At 45.2% G+C, this 22134-nt stretch overlaps 1 protein-coding gene across 1 annotated transcript in view; it reads left to right on the top strand.

The window, feature by feature from the left end:
* Nucleotides 1–22134, top strand: part of ENKUR (enkurin, TRPC channel interacting protein) — a 32665-nt gene that overhangs the window by 2634 nt on the left and 7897 nt on the right. Inside the window, exons 3-4 of the mRNA XM_084621247.1 lie at nucleotides 1742–1887; nucleotides 17439–17668. Coding sequence (XP_084477373.1) covers nucleotides 1742–1887; nucleotides 17439–17668 — 376 coding nt within the window. The remainder of the gene's footprint in view (nucleotides 1–1741; nucleotides 1888–17438; nucleotides 17669–22134) is intronic.

Below are 22134 nucleotides of genomic sequence, written 5' to 3'. Positions count from 1 at the left end.
GATGATTGTGAAGCTTGGTTGAGGTGGTGAAATTAGAGGGTGGAAGAGGGTGGGATATTTCCCAGGGAATGCCTTACTGCTAAATGATGAACTAGCATTCGGCTGAGCCCTCAAGGGTTAACACATTGTTAATGTAGCCTCACACTGTACAAGGCAGCATGAATGGAGAGAGGGGAGACAGCATGGCAGACAGAGACAGAGACACACACCCTGTGTGTGGAAGAGAGAGAGAGATGCGCATTGCCCCTTTAAGTACGCTGACCCCACTCTCTGTACACTGCCCTGTTAAGTAGATCAGCAAGTTGAGACAGCAGCTGCGGCCAGCAAGCTCTCTCCTTCCTGAGCCCTGTGATGTCCCCACCCTGCTCTATATGGAGAAGGGGTAAGCGGGGGGCAGGAGCAGGGGGAAGGGGGACACCCTGACATTAGCTCCCCTCTTTCCCCACTCCCCCGCACAGCAAGCAGGAGGCTCCTGGGAGCAGCTGCAAGGCAGAGGGCAGGAGCAGCACATGGCAGTGGGGGGAGGTACAGCTGAACTGCAGGCAATTCATAGCCTCCTGGGCAGCTATGCACAGGGAACTTATGGGAGCGGGGAGCTGATGGGGGGCTGCCAGTCCACCCTGGTTCCAAGCCCCCACCACCTGGCTGCAACGGGCTGCTCTTCCTGCAAGCAGTGGACAAAGCAGGCAGCTGCCAAACAACATTATAAGGGAGCTTTGCGCAGCTTTAAACGAGCATGTTTCCTAATTGATCAGCAACGTAATAACGAAACAACGTTAACCGGGATGACTTTGAGTGAGGAGTTACTGTGTATGATATTGAAACATAGAACTTGCTGTACTGGCTCCAACCAATGGTCCTTTTAGTCTAGACTCTGACATTAGCCAGTACCAGATCCTTCAGATGATGGTGAAAGAAACCCTGCAGCCAGGGGGCAATTACAAAATAACACACCCATAGGAGAGGTTTCTACACAACCCCCATCAGTAGGTGGTTAACATATGTTCTGAAGCATGAGGCTGTGTATACCTTTATAATATAATTTTAGCTTATCTAATGTAACTATGGATGCTATCATAGTCAATATAAATGTCTTATCCATTTTTGAAAAATAGTAAGTTTTTGGCCTCAATATAAGTGATTTCAATATCATCTAAAAACGTGTACAGTGCCTAGCACAGTGGGGTTCTGGTCTATGCCTAGGGCTCCTAGGTGCTACAGTAATACCAATACTAATAATTATTAATAATAATAACTAATAATGTGGTTCTTTGCTCTGTCCATTGGCAGAAGCTGCCTTTTTTGGAGAAATGCTATGTAAAGTATGTATTGTATATTGTGGCTTGCTCTCTCCCTATACTGTATATACTAACTCTGGAAAGGTCTATGAATGTAGTGTAAGTCTTCATTCAGAAACACTATATGCATATTTTGAATGATCTTTGAACAAAGTATAATGAAGTTGATTTGCTAATCATACTGGATTGAAGACCCACAAGAAAATGTTATTTTAAGATGCAGATGATTTAAAAAGAAGACCAAGCAATGTGTGCAATGAAAATTATGCCTTAATCTCACAAAAATGTTGCTATAATGTCTTACTTTTTGTATTCAGTACCCAAAGTATTTTTGTGGCGCTACAGAATTTATTTGAATATTAGCTATAGACAAAGAGTGCAATATATACATATAGTACTTTCTGACTTTTAACTACTTTCTGGTTATTTTTTTAACATTAAAGATATATATCGACATTTAGAGCATCTGTGAAACATGAAATAGAAGAAAATAGAGCTCCATGGAAAACTATGGGACCACCAAAAATTGAAGTACCATCTCCAAAAAACTTTCTTCAGAAACATTCAAAGGAACCGAAGCTCCCACACAGTATGTTTTTGGCATAAATATGTGAAAAGTAGCATATGTTTCTTGTATTTTTAGGATTTGTATCAGTATTGAAAGTGAACCCATCAACCTGAAATCTAGTCATATTTATAAAGTTTAAAATAGTTCTATATACTATGAGTGTCCTTGTGTTCTCGCCAGTATTTGCGGTTTAATAATCATTGTTCTTTTAAAAATGTTTTTCTCCCTTCTTTTGCTATGTAAAAGTCATTTACAAACAACAAGAGAAAATGACTAACTGGCTGACTGGAAAACAGTACAAATGATTATATAAAGAGCACTATCAAATGCACAAAGCAAACTGAAAATAGAAAAATAATTAATCTCTTTTGGTTACAGTAATCTGAGATGTTTCAGAGTAACAGCCGTGTTAGTCTGTATTCGCAAAAAGAAAAGGAGTACTTGTGGCACCTTAGAGACTAACCAATTTATTTGAGAATGAGCTTTCATGAGCTACAGCTCACTTCATCAGATGCATGCCGTGGAAACTGCAGCAGACTTTATATATACACAGAGAATATGAAAAAATACCTCCTCCCACCCCATTGTCCAGCTGGTAATGCTCAAATAAATTGGTTAGTCTCTAAGGTGCCACAAGTACTCCTTTTCTTTTTGCGAATACAGACTAACACGGCTGTTACTCTGAAACCTGTCATTATGCAAGGCGCTGCATTTAGCCGTATGGAGTGGAAATCTATCAACTGCATGAAAAAACTTGTACAGATACAGACAGACATCATCTTCCTTTCCAAATGCAAACAGATGGACATCGTACCAAAAGGACTGAAGGTAAAAAATCCATTACAATCTACATACCACACAGACTATGCTGACAGCTTGTGCCACACGCTCTCAAAGAAACTGCGGAATCACCTGATCAACATCCTCTACAGCAAACAGGGAAAGATTAAGAATGAGCTCTCAAAAATGGATACTCTCATAAAAAACCAACCTTCCACACAAACTTCCTCGTGGCTGGATTTTACTAAAACTAGACAAGCCATTTACAACGCACACTTTGCTTCTCTACAAAAGAAAAAGGACACTAAACTTTCTAAACTACTACATGCTACAAGGGGCCACAGCAATGGTTCCCTCAACCCACCTAGCAATATTGTTAACCTATCCAACTATACTCTCAGCCCAGCAGAAGCAGCTGTTCTATCTCGGGGCCTTTCCTTCTGCCCCTCCACCCCCACGAACATGATACAGTTCTGTGGTGACCTAGAATCCTATTTTCGACGTCTCCGACTCAAGGAATATTTCCAAAATACCTCTGAACAACATACTAATCCACAGAGACCTCCCTACCAACACTACAGAAAGAGGGATTCTAGGTGGACTCCTCCTGAAGGTAGAAACAGCAGACTGGACTTCTACATAGAGTGCTTCCGCCGACGTGCACGGGCTGAAATTGTGGAAAAGCAGCATCACTTGCCCCATAACCTCAGCCGTGCAGAACACAATGCCATCCACAGCCTCAGAAACAACTCTGACATCATAATCAAAAAGGCTGACAAAGCAGGTGCTGTTGTCATCATGAATAGGTCGGAATATGAACAAGAGGCTGCTCGGCAGCTCTCCAACACGAGTTTCTACAAGCCATTACCCTATGATCCCACTGAGAGTTACCAAAAGCAACTACAGCATTTGCTCAAGAAACTTCCTGAAAAAGCACAAGATCAAATCCGCACAGACACACCCCTGGAACCCCGACCTGGGATATTCTATCTACTACCCAAGATCCATAAACCTGGAAATCCTGGACGCCCCATCATCTCAGGCATTGGCACCCTGACAGCAGGATTGTCTGGCTATGTAGACTCCCTCCTCAGGCCCTACGCTACCAGCACTCCCAGCTACCTTCGAGACACCACTGACTTCCTAAGGAAACTTCAATCCATCGGTGATCTTCCTGATAACACCATCCTGGCCACTATGGATGTAGAAGCCCTCTACACCAACATTCCACACAAAGATGGACTACAAGCCGTCAGGAACACTATCCCCGATAATGTCACGGCTAACCTGGTGGCTGAACTTTGTGACTTTGTCCTTACCCATAACTATTTCACATTTGGGGACAATGTATACCTTCAGATCAGCGGCACTGCTATGGGTACCCGCATGGCCCCACAGTATGCCAACATTTTTATGGCTGATTTAGAACAACGCTTCCTCAGCTCTCGTCCCCTAAAGCCCCTACTCTACTTGCGCTATATTGATGACATCTTCATCATCTGGACCCATGGAAAAGAAGCCCTTGAGGAATTCCACCATGATTTCAACAATTTCCATCCCACCACCAACCTCAGCCTGGTCCAGTCCACACAAGAGATCCACTTCCTGGACACTACAGTGCTAATAAACAATGGTCACATAAACACCACCCTATACCGGAAACCTACTGACCGCTATTCCTACCTGCATGCCTCCAGCTTTCACCCTGACCACACCACACGATCCATCATCTACAGCCAAGCTCTGCGATACAACCGCATTTGCTCCAACCCCTCAGACAGAGACAAACACCTACAAGATCTCTGTCAAGCTTTCTTACAACTACAATACCCACCTGCAGAAGTAAAGAAACAGATTGATAGAGCCAGAAGAATTCCCAGAAGTTACCTACTACAGGACAGGCCTAACAAAGAAAATAACAGAACGCCACTAGCCGTCACCTTCAGCCCCCAACTAAAACCCCTCCAACGCATTATTAAGGATCTACAACCTATCCTAAAGGATGACCCAACACTCTCACAAATCTTGGGAGACAGGCCAGTCCTTGCCTACAGACAGCCCTGCAACCTGAAGCAAATACTCACCAACAACCACATACCACACAACAGAACCACTAACCCAGGAACTTATCCTTGCAACAAAGCCCGTTGCCAATTGTGCCCACATATCTATTCAGGGGACACCATCACAGGGCCTAATAACATCAGCCACACTATCAGAGGCTCGTTCACCTGCACATCCACCAATGTGATATATGCCATCATGTGCCAGCAATGCCCCTCTGCCATGTACATTGGTCAAACTGGACAGTCTCTACGTAAAAGAATAAATGGACACAAATCAGATGTCAAGAATTATAACATTCATAAACCAGTCGGAGAACACTTCAATCTCTCTGGTCACGCAATCACAGACATGAAGGTCGCTATCTTAAAACAAAAAAACTTCAAATCCAGACTCCAGCGAGAAACTGCTGAATTGGAATTCATTTGCAAATTGGATACTATTAATTTAGGCTTAAATAGAGACTGGGAGTGGCTAAGTCATTATGCAAGGTAGCCTATTTCCTCTTGTTTTTTCCTACCCCCCCCACAGATGTTCTGGTTTAACTTGGATTTAAACTTGGAGAGTGGTCAGTTTGGATGAGCTATTACCAGCAGGAGAGTGAGTTTGTGTGTGTGGTTTTTGGGAGGGGGGTGAGGGGGTGAGAGAACCTGGATTTGTGCAGGAAATGGCCCAACTTTATTATCATGCACATTGTGTAAAGAGTTGTCACTTTGGATGGGCTATCACCAGCAGGAGAGTGAATTTGTGTGGGGGGGTGGAGGGTGAGAAAACCTGGATTTGTGCTGGAAATGGCCCACCTGATTATCACTTTAGATAAGCTATTACCAGCTGGACAATGGGGTGGGAGGAGGTATTTTTTCATATTCTCTGTGTATATATAAAGTCTGCTGCAGTTTCCACGGCATGCATCTGATGAAGTGAGCTGTAGCTCACGAAAGCTCATGCTCAAATAAATTGGTTAGTCTCTAAGGTGCCACAAGTACTCCTTTTCTTTTAGTAATCTGAGATATTAGTTGTAACAATAATCTGAGATATTAGTTGTAACACTAGTAGGTTAAAAAATTCTAACAAGTGTGATTTTAAGGTTGATGTGTTTTATGTAAATATTTAATTTAGATTATACATCAGTCTTTTTATAACTTGGTCATTAATATAAATATTTAAAATCAAATAATACAAATTAGAAAGTTAAAAACAATTATTCACAAGAGCAAGGAAATTACATATTGAAGTTGTCTCAACCCAATGATTTTAAAACTTGAAGAGATCTGGGGAAAGTATGTATGATTTTCTTAGGGATACTATCACCACGGGATTTTCACTCTTTGATACTTGCTCTTGGATCTCAACCTGTAGTGTGAGACTGTCTTGGAATACGCAAAGCAGAAAAGTTTTGGAGGGTTGCATCCCACAAAGCCATCAGTAAGTGGGATATTCAACTTTGAGAGGGTTTTAGTTTTTTTGTTGGTTTTTTTTGCCAGCACTCTGGCTTTGTACATGCACCCCTATCCTTGTTAAAGGGATATGGCAATTTTAGTCTCCACTCTCCTGACCAGTTGTGCCAGGGCAGTTAATCTGCAGAGACATCATTCTCAGTGCAGCCAGACTGCTGTAAGTGTGTCACTGTCAGAATTTGCTGTGGCATTGTGAGGTCTCTGGATGTGTCCTTAAGCCTTGAGAAGTTTAAAGGTTCAGTGTACAGTAAACAATTGTGTCTGTGAGCAACATGGAAGCCCAGAATCTGGACCTACCTGGAGCCTAGGAGCAACTTGGGCATTGAAAATAGCTTTGGGGCTGGAAATGCAGCTTCGGAGTTTGATGACTCAGAAGTTTGGCCCTCAAAGCCTCAGAATAGGCACTGGTGACCTCAAGGCATCTGGAAATGACTTCAATGCAGCGACCAACTGTGAAGCCTCAGAATAAAACTTGGCACAGCTTTAGTAGAGTGTGGTGTGCATCAGAGTTCAGCATATTGGAATGTTGGAGCTCACTGCAACAGCACCTGACCAAGTTCAGTATATCATGCCTCAGAACTCAGGACCTTGGCATTTTGGCACAGTGATGCCTCAGGATAGGCCTTAGAACAGGTGTAGGTATACCTGTACTTCGGGGTAGGCCCTAATGCCTTTTTTAAGGAATAGCACTTCAGCATGACTGGGATCTCTTATTGTTTAAGCACTTCAGAATAGCTCCAGTGCACCTATCTTACTGAGACTTGACACTTCAATGCCCTATGAAAACATGTTGAATCATAACCTCATGCCACAAGGGGCCACAACAGTGGTTCCCTTAACCTACCCAGCAATATTGTTTATCTATCCAGCTATACTCTTAGCCCCGCAGAAGAACTGTCCTATCTCGGGGTCTCTCCTTCTGCCCCTCCACCCCCACGAACATGATACAGTTCTGTGGAGACCTAGAATCCTATTTTCGATGTCTCCGACTCAAGGAATATTTCCAACACACCTCTGAACATCATACTAACAGAGACATTCCTACCAGCACTACAAAAAGAAGGATTCTGGGTGGACTCCTCCTGAAGGTCGAAACAACAGACTGGACTTCTACATAGAGTGCTTCCGCCGATGTGCACGGGCCGAAATTGTGGAAAAGCAGCATCACTTGCCCCATTACCTCAGCCGTACAGAACACAATGCCATGCAAAGCCTCAGAAACAACTCTGACATCATAATCAAAAAGGCTGACAAAGGAGGTGCTGTTGTCATTATGAATAGGTTGGAATATGAACAAGAGGCTGCTAGGCAGCTCTCCAACACCACATACTACAAGCCATTACCCTCTGATTCCACTGAGGGTTACCAAAAGAAACTACACCATCTGCTCAAGAAACTCCCTGAAAAAGCAGAAGAACAAATCCGCACAGACACACCCCTAGAACTCCAAGCAGGGGTATTCTGTCTGCTACCCAATATCCATAAACCTGGAAATCCTGGACGCCCCATCATCTCAGACATCTCAGGCACCCTGACATCAGGATTGTCCGGCTATGTAGACTCCCTCCTCAGGCCCTATGCTACCAGCACTCCTAGCTATCTTTGAGACACCACTGACTTCCTGAGGAAACTACAATCCATCAGTGATCTTCCTGAAAACACCATCCTAGCGACTATGGATGTAGAAGCCCTCTACACCAACATTCCACACAAAGATGGACTACAAGCCGTCAGGAACAGTATCCCCGATAATGTCACGGCAAACCTGGTGGCTGAACTTTGTGACTTTGTCCTCACCCATAACTATTTCACATTTGGGGACAATGTATACCTTCCAATCAGCGGCACTGGTATGGGTACCCGCATGGCCCCACAGTATGCCAACATTTTTATGGCTGACTTAGAACAACACTTCCTCAGCTCTCGTCCCCTAATGCCCCTACTCTACTTGCGCTACATTGATGACATCTTCATCATCTGGACCCATAGAAAAGAAGCCCTTAAGGAATTCCACCATGATTTCAACAATTTCCATCCCACCATCAACCTCAGCCTGGACCAGTCCACACAAGAGATCCACTACGGTGCTAATAAGTGATGGTCACATAAACACCACCTGTCAAGGTTCCTCCCCCACTCTGAACTCTAGGGTACAGATGTGGAGACCTGCATGAAAAACCTCCTAAGCTTATCTTTACCAGCTTAGGTCAAAACTTCCCCAAGGTACAAAATATTCCACCCGTTGTCCTTGGATTGGCCGCTACCACCACCAAACTAATACTGGTTACTGGGGAAGAGCTGTTTGGACGCGTCTTTCCCCCCAAATACTTCCCAAAACCTTGCACCCCACTTCCTGGACAAGGTTTGGTAAAAAGCCTCACCAATTTGCCTAGGTGACTACAGACCCAGACCCTTGGATCTTAAGAACAATGAACAATCCTCCCAACACTTGCACCCCCCCCCCCCGCCTTTCCTGGGAAATGTTGGATAAAAAGCCTCACCAATTTGCATAGGTGACCACAGACCCAAACCCTTGGATCTGAGAACAATGAAAAAGCATTGAGTTTTCTTACAAGAAGACTTTTAATAAAAATAGAAGTAAATAGAAATAAAGAAATCCCCCCTGTAAAATCAGGATGGTAGATATCTTACAGGGTAATTAGATTCAAAAACATAGAGAACCCCTCTAGGCAAAACCTTAAGTTACAAAAAAGATACACAGACAGAATTAGTTATTCTATTCAGCACAATTCTTTTCTCAGCCATTTAAAGAAATCATAATCTAACACATGCCTAGCTAGATTACTTACTAAAAGTTCTAAGACTCCATTCCTGGTCTATCCCCGGCAGAAAACCAGCATAAGACAGACACACAGACCCTTTGTTTCTCTCCCTCCTCCCAGCTTTTGAAAGTATCTTGTCTCCTCATTGGTCATTTTGGTCAGGTGCCAGCGAGGTTACCTTTAGCTTCTTAACCCTTTACAGGTGAGAGGAGCTTTCCCCTGGCTAGGAGGGATTTCAAAGGGGTTTACCCTTCCCTTTATATTTTTGACACCACCCTATACCGGAAACCTGCTGACCACTATGCCTACCTATATGCCTCCAGCTTTCATCCAAACCACACCACACGATCCATTGTCTACAGCCAAGCTCTATGATACAACCGCATTTTCTCCAACCCCTCAGACAGAGACGAACACCTACAAGATCTCTATCAAGCGTTCTTACAACTACAATACCCACCTGCTGAAGTGACGAAACAGATTGACAGAGCCAGAAGAATACCCAGAAGTCACCTACTACAGGACAGGCCCAACAAGAAAATAACAGAACGCCACTAGCCATCACCTTCAGCCCCCAACTAAAACCTCTCCAACGCATCTTCAAGGATCTACAACCTATCCTGAAGGACGACCCATCGCTCTCACAGATCTTGGGAGACGGGACAGTCCTTGCTTACAGACAACCCCCCAACCTGAAGCAAATACTCTCCAGCAACCACACATCACACAACAGAACCACTAACCCAGGAACCTATCCTTGCAACAAAGCCCATTGCCAACTGTGTGCACATATCTATTCAGGGGACACCATCATAGGGCCTAATCACATCAGCCACACTATCAGATGCTCATTCACCTGCACATCTACCAATGTGATATATGCCATCATGTTCCAGCAATGCCCCTCTGTCATGTACATTGGCCAAACCGGACAGTCTCTACATAAAAGAATAAATGGACACAAATCAGACGTCAAGAATTATAACATTCAAAAACCAATCGGAGAACACTTCAATCTCTCTGGTCACTCGATTACAGACCTAAAAGTGGCAATTCTTCAACAAAAAAACTTCAGAAACAGACTGCTGAAGTGGAATTAATTTGCAAACTGGACACCATTCCATTCGGCTTTAATAAAGACTGGGAGTGGATGTGTCATTACACAAAGTAAAACTATTTCCCCATGTTTATTTTCTCCCCCTACTGTTCCTCACACATTCTTGTCAACTGCTGAAAATGGCCCACCTTGTTTATCACTACAAAAAGTTTTTTTCCTCTTCTGCTGGTAATAGCTCACCTTACCTGATCACTCTAATTACAGTGTGTATGGTAACACCCATTGTTTCATGTTCTCTGTGTATATAAAATCTTCCCACTGTATTTTCCACTGCATGCATCTGATGAAGTGAGCTGTAGCTCACGAAAGCTTATGCTCAAATAAATTCGTTAGTCTCTAAGGTGCCACAAGTTCTCCTTTTCTTTTAACCTCAGAACAGTCACTGTCCCCCTATTTGAGTTTGGTGCTTCAGGGCTCCATAGGGGTCCAAATGCTTTGGTATCTCTTTGGGGTGTCTGTGTATCAGTGCTCCTGAATAACCACAACACAACAAAACCCTCACTGAGGCTCAGTATTTGTCAAGAACTCATCTGGCTCAGGGTGTGGTTGCCAATGAGCTTCACTGGGTCCAATAAACCCTCACCAAGTGACTGTTCCCTGATTGGACAGAAGGGTCAACAGCTCACCATTTAAGCCTTTGTAGCAATAACAGCGCTGAGGCTGTTTAGCATGTTTCACATCTGCATCTGTGCCAGACCTGCTTCCTTTACCAGCCCTTGCTCCTGCTCCAGCCCTGGTCCCTACCTTCCTCAGAACTCCTGACTCTTGGCTTTGACGAATGGCTCATCTCCTGCCCTCTGATTTTGCTCCGATCAGTAGGCTAGACTCCTGTTCCAACCACTAGGTCCAATCGCCTACACCCTGGGTATGACAGTATTTCAGTGCTGCAGTGAAGGATTCCCTGGGATTGATATGTCATGGCCTCAGAATTTCTCAGCATCTTTGTTAGGCACCAGTGTATTTATACCTTAGGGTGTGTCTGCAAGCTGAGGGTATGATTCGCAGATCAAGGAGATATACTTGTGCTAGCTTTCATTGAGCTAATGTGCTAAAAATAGAGTGAAGCCCCAGGAGCATGAGCAGCAGGAGGACTTTCTGCCCCAAGTACATACCTAAGATCTCTGACTGGCTTGCACTCAGGGAAGATAGCCCCTCCTGCCACTTGCGTTGCCGCAGCAAAAACATTCTAGTTTTAGCACGGCAACTCAATGAGAGCTAGTGCAAGTATGTCTCCTAGAGCTGGTGTTCACCCCGAGCTCAAATTGTAGATATAGCCGTTTAAAGATTATGGTGCTTAGGCACCTCCTTTGAGGCATGGCACTTTGGTTCCATCCTAAGGCAGCAGTGGTTCAGTTGTCTGCATTGGATCACAGCACTTTAGCCATTAGCTCTGTCATTTCTGTTATTGTCTGGTGTATCAGGGCTTCCTTTGGAGTCCTGGTTCACTACTTTTAATGAAAAAGTGAGCAGTGGGAGATAGGGCTTTCTACAGACACAGGCAGTTAAGCCCTTCATTTGCCTGCAGATGCAATGAGATATTGTCCTTCTTAATAGAGCATGGTCACTTAGTACTTCCTTGTGGACAGTTGGGTCCATAATTGCCTCCATCTATACTTCTGGGCTTGCACTGATTTTGACTATTTGTGCCAAACTCAGTTCCTGGCTGAAGAGCTAGAGGACTCCAGGAACAGCAACTCCATGTCATTGTTCTGAAGATGAGGGTGCATGTACTAGGAGTCTTCTGAGACGTGGTGTCCCAAAAGGTCCTGATTTAAATGGACAGTCAGATCATCATATGTGTATAAACAAACAGGGAAGCAATGATTCATGCCTTCTCTGTCGGCCTTCTACACATGTAGGAATGGGCTCTGTCCCATATTAAATTCTTGGCTGGGGAAGGAGAATATGATTGTAGACAGACTTAAGTCAAACCATAATAGATCCTCCTGAGTGATCGCTGGAGCAGGGAATTTTCTCTGGTGGAAACACTAGAGGTGAATTTTTTCATCACTTATCAGAACAGTGAACTATTGATTTTCTGCTAATGGCAAGGTTAAAAGAGCACACGAACAACCCATTGTTTCTCTGTCCTTTGGAGAGAGAGGCTCATACATGCCTGTTCATCAGCATGTCTGGTAAAAATAGTCCTAACTTAGCTCTGCAGAGACAGGCATAATCCCATACTATTCTAGACCAGTATGATTTTGGACCCTTCTATTTGTGTCAATTAGTCATTTCAGACCAGGGGTCTGGGTTGGGCCTGGGATGTTGGCAACATCCCAGCCCAGGAACAGTGTCCTAATAGAGTAGAGTTCTGGAAACATTTTTTTTTCTGAGTAGGTGTCTCAAATTTGGGTTTATTGGTAGGAGTCTTCCATAAGCATTTATAAGAAAGGTTTGGTGCCACACAAGCCCCTTGATCACCTTCTTCTTTTGTCTGATTCTGGTCTTCAGACAAACTAAATCCTTCATTCATAGGAAACCTACTTCACCCCATCTTATTCTAGAAGAAAGGTAAACCATTGTTTCCAGAGCACTGTATGTGGTTAATATGGGGTTTCACACGCTGAGAAACCTCCCAATAATAACTCCTTATCCTGTGGACTTTCAAGATACTCATAGTTCCAGGGTACTTAGCCTCATTTATGAAAATTGGCTATGGCTTTCATTTGTGCAGTGAGAGGAAGATAGTCCTCTGGTTAAGGCCTGGACTGGGACACAGGAGATCTGGATTCAGTTTCTGGTTCTGCCACAGACTTTCAGTGTGACTTTGGGCATGTCACTTAAGGCTTGATTTTCAGAGGTGTTGGAAGACCTCCAGCTGCCACTGACTTCAGTACAAGTTGTAGATCGGGGTGGGCAAACTACGGCCCATGGGCCGCATCTTGCCCTTCTGACATTTTAATCCAGCCCTCGAGCTGCTGCCTGAAGAGTGGGATTGGGGGCTTGCTCCACATGGCTCCTCAAAGCGGTGGCACGTCCCCCTCTGGTTCCTACATGTAGGAGCAGCCAGGAGGCTCTGCACACTGCCCCTGCCCCAAGCGCTGCCCCTGCAGCTCCCATTGGTCAGCAAATGGGGCCAATGGAAGCTTCAGGGGTGGCGCCTGCAGACGGGGCAGCATGCAGAGCTGCCTGGCTGTGCCTCCATGTAGGAGCCAGAGGGGGGACATGCTGCTGCTTCCCGGAGCTGCTTGAGGTAAGTGCAGCTCGGAGCCTGCACCCCAACCCCGTCCTGCGCCCCAACCCCTTCCCCAGCCCTGAGCCCCCTCCCTCCACCTGAAATCCTCAGTCCCACCCTCCTGCACCCCAGAGCCCACACCTCTAGCCAGAGCCCTCACCCCCACACCCGCACCCCTCCTCCAGCCCGGAGCCCCCTCCCGCAACCTGAACTCCTCATTTCTGGCCCCACTCCAGAGCCCACACCCCTAGCCAGAGTCCTCACCCCCACCCCAACCCCCAATTTTGTGAGCATTCATGGCCCACCTTACAATTTCCATACCCAGATGTGGTCCTTAAGCCAAAAGGTTTGCCCACCCCTGTTGTAGATACTCAGCACAGGCATGTTCATAGAATCATAGAATATCAGGGTCGGAAGGGACCTCAGGAGGTCATCTAGTCCAACCCCCTGCTCAAAGTAGGACCAATTCCCAATTAAATCATCCCAGCCAGGGCTTTGTCAAGCCTGACCTTAAAAACTTATAAGGAAGGAGATTCTACCACCTCCCTAGGTAACGCATTCCAGTGTTTCACCACCCTCCCAGTGAAAAAGTTTTTCCTAATATCCAACCTAAACTTCCCCCACTGCAACTTGAGACCATTAGTCCTTGTCCTGTCCTCTTCTACCACTGAGAATATTATGAGAATAAATTAATTATTAGGAATCACTTGGCTGCTACAGCAGTAGGGAACATAGAAAGTACCTTGTAATGGGGTCTACAAACCCCATACTGAACAAAGGCAAAAGGGGGGCGGGGAGGGAGCTTCTCCTGCCTACAGGTAAGCAGCATCACCACACCTCCATGCAGCTGCCACAACTGACAATCGTGGAGGTAGGCACTCAGCTGCAACCAATAATAGAAACAAGGCCTGCTGTAAAAGGAGAGAGCTCAAAGAAGGAAAGGAGTCAGAAAGGCCTGGAACAATAAAGGGGTCACACCCCTCTACCATGCTGCCTTCAAAAATGCAGCCCATAGGGACTGAAGCAGACCACTGGGCTGAATTAGAGGCCAGAAGCCAAAAAGTGTCCTGAGTGGGGGCGAACCAAAGAAAGCTGGTCAGGGAGCAACAGAGACCCCCTGAAAGACTACAGCAAGGTCTAGTGACATATCTCAACAGATAAAAGGTGAAACAGCCAGTAGAGTTTGAATGTGTCTAAATTTTCAGTGTTTAATAAGTGCCAAAGCTTCACCAGGCCTGGGTGCTGGTCTTGGTGAGATGCTTCTCCCAAAGTTTGACATCAACACATCCTTGGGGTTCTGTGTAGAGCAGATTTGAGACAGTTGAAGTCCATCCAAACTCTTGTTTTTTCCTAACAGTTTCTTGGGTATTGTTATTAAAAAAGAACATGACTAAGGATTGCCTATTACTAGGGCCCTGCCAAATTAATGGCTGTGAAAAATGCTTCATGGACCATGAAATATGGTGTATTGTGTACTTTTACCTTTATACTATACAGATTTCAGGGGTGAAAACAGCATTTCTCAAACAGGAGGTCCTGATCCAAAGGAGAGTTATGGGGCTTTGCAAGATTATTGTAGGGGGGTCATGGTATTGCCACCTTTACTTCTGCACTGCCTTCAAAGCTAGGTGGCTGGAGAGTGGCAGCTGTTGGCTAGGCACCCAGCTCTGAAGGCAACACGGAAGTAAGATTGGCAATACCAGACCATGCTATCCTTACTTCGGTGCTGCTGTCTCCAGAGCTGGGCAGCTGGGGAGTGGTAGCTGCTGGCTGAGGGCCCAACTCTGAAGGCAGCAGTGCAGAAATCAGGGTAGCAATACCGTACCATGCCATCCTTACTTCTGCACTGCTCTTGTCAGTGGTGTTCAGAGCTGGGCTCCTGGCTAGCAGTTGCCGCTCTCCAGCTGCCCAGCTCCGAAGGCAGCAGCAGCACAGGAGTAAGGGTGGCAATACAAAGACCTCCCTACAATAACCTTGCCACCCCTGCCCAACGCCCTTTTTGGTCAAAACCCTTATAGTTACAACACCATGAAATTTTGGATTTAAATATGTGAAATCATGAAATTTATATTTTTTTAAATCCCATGACCATGAAATTGACCAAAATGGACCATGAATTTGGTAGGGCCCTAATTATTACCATCTCTTATTAATATGATCTGGATAGCTGGTACTTAGAAGGTCACATCCTGTCTTACACTATCAGAAGTAGAGCAAACATCTTTCGCTATGAACCTCAGGGATGCAGGTAGACAAATGCAGGTAGCTACATGACCCTTCTGGCTTGCGTTTATGTAGCTTATGTTTCTTGTATCCTTCTGCTACCAGTAAATCCTCCATTGGCTTCCTCGGCCTATACCTCTGAAGTAAAGAGGTGTAAAGTCTCCCACTGTTTAGATATTTGTTTCTTTTGTGCTACCCCTTGTTTAGGTTGGCAAATTTTCTTTTTATTGGATTCAGTCTGGAAGATCTTTGGTTTTTTGGCTGATGGTCTTTGGAGGTTCCTGATCCTTCCTTTCCCTTATTTAAAAAAAGGAAAGAATGGAAAGAAACCTTACTAGTTGTTTATATAACATGGATTGATATTTTCATCACTGCCGGATGCAGTGTGTGAACTTTTAGTAGAAAGCACAATCCCTCAAGCTATGTGCACTATGAGAGTGAGAATCCTGGATGATGGTATCTTTAAAGAAGGAGAAATCACTTACATTGTAATTATGCTTCTTTACTGATATAGTCTCCCAGGATTTTTACTCACTCTTCCACCTCCTAACAGTGTTTGGGGTTTTCAGTTCTGAGGGATTTTGCCTGTATGGATGTACTTAGTTGAATGTTTCACCTTTTTGCTCCAAAAAGGAATGACAGTTGAGTGCTCTACTGTGTTCTGCCACTCGTGCTGCTGGAGAAGAGTGTTATACCTGTTGGCATTGGTGAATGGGTATGCTAAGGGTGCAACTCTCAAAAACTCCTTAGTTTTGAGAGTTCCCAGTCAGTCTCTGTCTAAATGTATGAGACCCAAGAGTGAGAATCCTGTGTAATGACCAGTTCAAAGAAGCAGAATTACAAAGAAGGTATGTACTATATGTGCTGTAGTGCCTAAATGTAATATGTCAAGAATTGAAGGTATTACTAATAAAACAGCTACTCTCTTGAATGACAATACCTCCCAAAAGTTTTACAAAAGCTACTTTTACTGTTAGCCTTTTACCACATAATCCATTGTACAGAAACATACTTCTATTAGTTCTCAAACTCTGGTCTGTGGCCCACTAGTGGCCCACTGAACACTTACTGGTGGCTCACAGAGAGCTGGTTGATTAGTTGGTACTGCCTCTTCTCCTTGCTTCCAGCTGCCTCTGCAGTTGTAAAAGCAGCTGAAAACAAAGAGGATGAGCCATCACTACAGCTTTCACTAGTGGGCTGCTGTCACACAGGAGGAGGAGAGGAAACAGAAGCTACCTTCAGTGACTGAAGCTCCCAGTAGGACTAGAACTGCCAGCGGTCTTTCTGTGAGAGAGGGAATGAGACAACTTGACAGCATGTTCAAGGGAGAAGGAAGCCAAAAGCATGAACAGAATGCGTAGGGAGAGAGGAGGATCAGGCAAGCATTTGCATGGGTTTAGGAACAGGTAGAGGAACAGAGCGGATAGGAAGGTAGATTAAATGAAGAGCAAAATGAGACCATTTGGGTAACTTATTTTTTAAAAAGACAAAACGTATTAATGAGAGCTAAAATATGTAAATATAAACATTTAATTTTTCTCTTCCATGTAAAGTAATGCACATGTTTAATTTTATAAAATATTATACATATTTTAAAAATATTTCTTTGAGGACGGTAAAACATAAGTTAAGTAGTATAATTCTCCTACAGCTAGCAGAAAAAATATGGATCAAGTCTTACACAATAGTACTTTTAAATGGATTTTACAGTGTAAAACCTGATCAGAAGCTATGTAGATTTTCTGTAGGTTTTTGGTCCAACAAACTTTAAGTAGCTTTTCATTACAGTAGTTCCCCAAGCCATTCTTATGTTGTTAACAAAGTTGATTTTCATTTAAGAATAACTCTGTACGTGTTTTCTTTCAGTTTTAGTTGTTTCTCCCACTTGAGATACTGGAGAATGCTGACATTGGAAAATTACTTACTGCTTTATACTAGCTATAAGGATGTTCATATGCTTAATTCCACAGGAAAAAGAGATGAAGGAAGAAAGAGGTTACTAACAATACCATCAGTGCCACATGTGACAGATCACCCACTTATGGGAATTCAAAGTAAAAAGAATTTCATAAATACAAATGCAGCAGATGTTATCATGGGAGTGGCTAAGAAGCCTCAACCTATTTGTGTTGACACAAGACAAGGACACAAATATCTCCTTGAAACTTCAGGACTTGTCCCAAAATACATTAATAAAAAGGTATGTTTTGTTAAATTATAGGGGGAGTTATACTTGGGTTGCCTAACACTTTTCATTTTAAAAGATGCATCTGACTTTTTCTGAGAATTTCTAATAGTCCATTGTTTGCAGTAGACATTTGAAATTCATCAGGGAGAAAGCCCTAGGACAAGAGAAGTGCCTTTTCTTTTTACCATGAAATGTTGTTCAGGTTTGGATCAGATATAAGATTTTGAGTAGTCTCCTTCTCCTTCTCTTGTATTGTCAACAAACCTTTGGCAGCATGCCAAAATAATAACCAACTATGAACATTCTAAAGAGCTAAGTGAAATTGACATGATTCATGTCATCTTCACCACTGTAATCCCTGAATGGCAGTTCTTAAAGAGACTAGACCGGGCAGCAGTGAAACTCAGAAGAAACATATAAGAAGATCCCATGACTTCCAGGGTTTGTGGCTCCAGGGCAGCCCCACCATACAGACTGTCCCAGAGCTGTGGGTTCCAGAGCTTCCAAACTCCTGGGCCAGCTGGCCCTCCAGGCTGCCCAACTTCCAGAGCCACTGGAGCCAGCTGGCCCAAGAGTCCAGTTCAGGACCAGAGAGTCCAGAAGCCCTGAAAACCCCAGCTCAAGTTGGGGCTCTCAGGGCTTTTAGGCTCCCTTGCTGCAGTGCCTGGTGCCTCAACCCTGACAGTCAGGGATTGAGCTGGAGCTATCAAGGCTTTCAGAGCTGCCAGGATCCTTACTTGAAGCCTGAGTAGCAATGACTGAGCTGGAACCTGGGGCTCACAGGAATTCCAGGCTCCGTGCTGCAGGTTTCCACGTGTTTTTGTGAAACATTTTGGGATCCATAGATTGGCATTTTCAAGCTAAACGTTTTTGTTAGGAAACTTCCAACAAACTCTAGTCACAAGCTCCCTAAGGGAAGAATTGCAGAGGCTGAACTCACTCAGGCCTGCTGAGTAATTGTGGGAGATACACAAGGAGCTGTAACCCCAGGATCCTGGTCTAAGAGTGGGAGAATTGTGGGGCTCCACCCCAGGACAAAAAGAGGGTACAGAGTTGCAGATTGTTCTCTACTGTGATACATCAGTTCTGGCATTTTCTAACTGTTGAGTGCATGACCCTGAAAGCTGCATAACATTCTTTTAATGTAGGTTTTTTTTGGAGGGAGTTGTATGTAATAGTATTAATGACAGGGTTGAGATTTTAAATTATTTGAAGTAGAATGGGCATTGCTGTACATACTACCAAGAGCCATATTTTTACAAGGACTATCACCTAACAGCTGACAATATATCTTCCAGTATGAGCCAAATTCAGAAATAATACAATGAAAACTCCATTTCTAGTGAAGCAGAAATGAAAATCCTAAACTTTTTCAGTGTATTGTAGTGCATATTGAAACTCCTTTATTATGAAACTCCATTTACAAGGCCATATCCTTGTGCAGCCTCCATTGGGCTCCAAAGCAGCTAAAAAAAATACTAGTCCTGATTCTCCAGAATTTTGCACCTTGACTAGTCATTTACAACTGTGTAGTGAGGGTATAAAGTGCTATCAAATCAGAAAGGCAAGACTGCAGAGGAGTAAATGGCTGGCTACTCAAAGTGCAAGTCAGTGAAAAATCAGGCCCTACATGATGACTGTGCAGGAGGAAAAGACAAGCATCAGACACTACACAGAGGGACTGTGATGCAGTGTATAAACCCCTCACTGAACGGAAAGAGGTCTAGGAGAGTCTGTGTACTAAGGTTGCTCTGACCCTCTAGCCCTGCCAATCATGAATGGTAGGGAGAAGGGCTTTAAAAGGAGGAAGCTGTAGTCCGCAAGGGAGAAAGCCCCAAGAAGGGAAAGTAGAGTGGCTCCTGAAACAGGAAGAGGAGCCCTTATGCTCAGAGCCCTGCGCAGATACAAAAATGTGGCTCCACATCCACCAGAATCGACCCGCGATCCGCTATCCGTCTTTTATGTGTATCCGCACCTGCAACAGCAACCCGTGTCACAAGTGCTAGCGGGGTGGGGACAGGGAGCAGAGATGAGTGAGTGGAGGGGTGGGGTCTTGCAGGGAAGAGGGGGTGTGAGGGCAGGGACCGGGGGTAAGGTGTGGCGCAAGGGTGGGGTCTCGATGACAAGGGGCAGTGTGGGGGCAGGGGCTGGGGGGAAGGGGCGTCACATCGCATGTTGATCCTGGGGGCTCGCGAATAACGGCACATGACACGACAGCACCAATGCGTGTTGCATCACAGCAGGGTAGAGGGGTGGGGTGCCAGAGCCCCGCCTGCTCCAATCCCTGCAGCTGGGGGCAGGCCCTGCTGCCCAGGAGCTGGCAGGCTGGGAGCGCAGCCAGTGCTTCCTAGGCGGGCCAGGCCATGGTGGGGACATTGGTGCTGCCCCAGGGGCCTGAGCTGCTGAACAGGAAGCAGCGCAGCAAGTGGCTGCTGGAGAGCCCTGACTCCGGCCTGCCGCCCAGCCACTGGCTGCTGGCCACCAGCTCCGAGCACGCTGCCCGAATCAGGCGCCACGGGCCAGGCACCGCCGGTGAGTAGAGTCCCGCACAGTTGGATCTGCATCCAATCCACTGTCCACAAAAATGGTCCACATCCGCGGATGCAGATATGAAGCGGATATCCATGGATTTGCAGGGGGGTGGTTCCTGGCCTGCACCGCTTCCTGCAGCTCCCATTGGCCGGGAAAGGCAAACTACTACCACTGGGAGCTGTGGGGGACCATGCCTGCAGACGGTCAACGTAAACAAAATGTCTTGTGGCCCGCCAGTGGATTACCCTGATGGGCCACATGCTGAAGGTTACTGACCACTGTCCTATCCAGTCATGCTAGGCAGAGACTAGGAACACTTCAGCGAGATCTTGCCAGAACAGGCAAAACCCCAGCCTTGGAATCTAGGACATGCCCCTACAAAAGTAGAGTGGGTTAGGGTAATTGAACTTGAAGACCCTGATGAAGGACCTTCAGACTGGGGGTCTTGCCCCTTACCCCATTCTTGCCCGTTACCCCATTCTTACCCCTCACCCAAGGATGAGACATACAGTGCCTGGGCCAATATCCTTGCCCGAGACACCAGTTTTGTGAGGGAAGAGCAGGTAGATCCCACCCTTTCGTGGATATGCAACAAATTAGCTACAGTCAATGTGGAGGTAGTAGACCCCAGAAGGAGAGACAGTGGCCCCACTTCAAGCTATGAGGGGAATGGCTCTATCACAAAAAGCAAAACAGGGTCCAGCTGCTAGTCCCTAACATTTATCAGTGGGAGGTACTAGGGTTGGCCCATGAGGTCCCCTGTGCAGGACATTTCGGGAGGGAGAAAACCTTTGACTGCTTCACAGGATACTTTTGCTGGCGCAGAGCATTTCAAGATGTGCGGACTATTGTGCTTCTTGTCCGAACTGCCAGCTGTCCAGGTGGTCATCCCTCATTCCACTGCTCCTAATGGAAACCCCTTTTGATAGGATATGATTGGATCTAGTTGGCCCCTTAAAAAATAGTTCAGTGGGCCATCAATATATTTTAGTGGTAATTGGTGTATGCAACACATTACCTGGAAGCCATTCCCCTGTGATCGATTAACATGAGCACAATAGTCAGTGAGCTGATGAAGGTGTTTGCCAGGGTAGGCCTGTTGTGGGAAATCTTGACAGATCAAGGGCCCAACCTTACATCCCAGTTGATGCGAGAGCTGTGTAAGCTTTTGAAGATAGAGAAATTGAAAATATCAGTCTTCCATCCCTAAATAGACCACTTGGTGGAACGTTTCATCAAAACCCTCAAAAAGATGTTGAGGAAGTTTGTCACCACTAACCCCAAATGATGGGACGAACTATTGCCCCCACTACTGTTTGCCATCTCAGAAGTACCCTGCCCTCTATGGACTTTTCCCCTTTCAAGATATTGTGTGGTGGCAATGCAGAAGCATCCTCAATTTGTTATAGGAGTCGTGGGAAAACTGAGAACCAGAGGCAGAAAACTTGGTGCAATATGTCCTCCAGCTGCGTGAGCTTATTAAAAGGTTGAGGACCTTCACTTGCGAAAACCTACAGAAGGCCCAACAATGTGAGGAGGCAGCCTACAAGCAAGGAGCGGGACTACACATGTTCAAGCCAGGCAACTGAGTAGTCCTACTGTTGTCAAGTTTGCGTCCAAGTTATTACCCCAATGGCAAGGGCCTTTCAAGGTACTGCATCAGGTAGGCCCCTAGATTATGTGATACAGCATCCGGGGAAAAGGATAGAAACTCAATCTATCATGTCAATTTACTGAAGGCCTGGCATGATAGGGAGGCCCTTTTAATCACTCCCCTTACCCCAGACCCTGAGCTGGGTACCAAGATCCCGACAATGGAAAGGATCAGTTCTGTCGAGAAGGGGGAGAGCCTAAGGGCATATCAAAAGACTCATCTGGACTTGTTAATACAAGCATTCCCCCAGGCATTTTCAGTCCTTCCAGGACATACCATCACATTCAGATGG

The sequence above is a fragment of the Lepidochelys olivacea genome (genome assembly GCF_965140295.1).
Source record: "Lepidochelys olivacea isolate rLepOli2 genome assembly, chromosome: 2".
NCBI lineage: Eukaryota > Metazoa > Chordata > Testudines > Cheloniidae > Lepidochelys > Lepidochelys olivacea.
The sequence above is the reverse complement of the archived record's forward strand: the minus strand, read 5'-3'. Positions and strand labels throughout refer to the sequence as shown.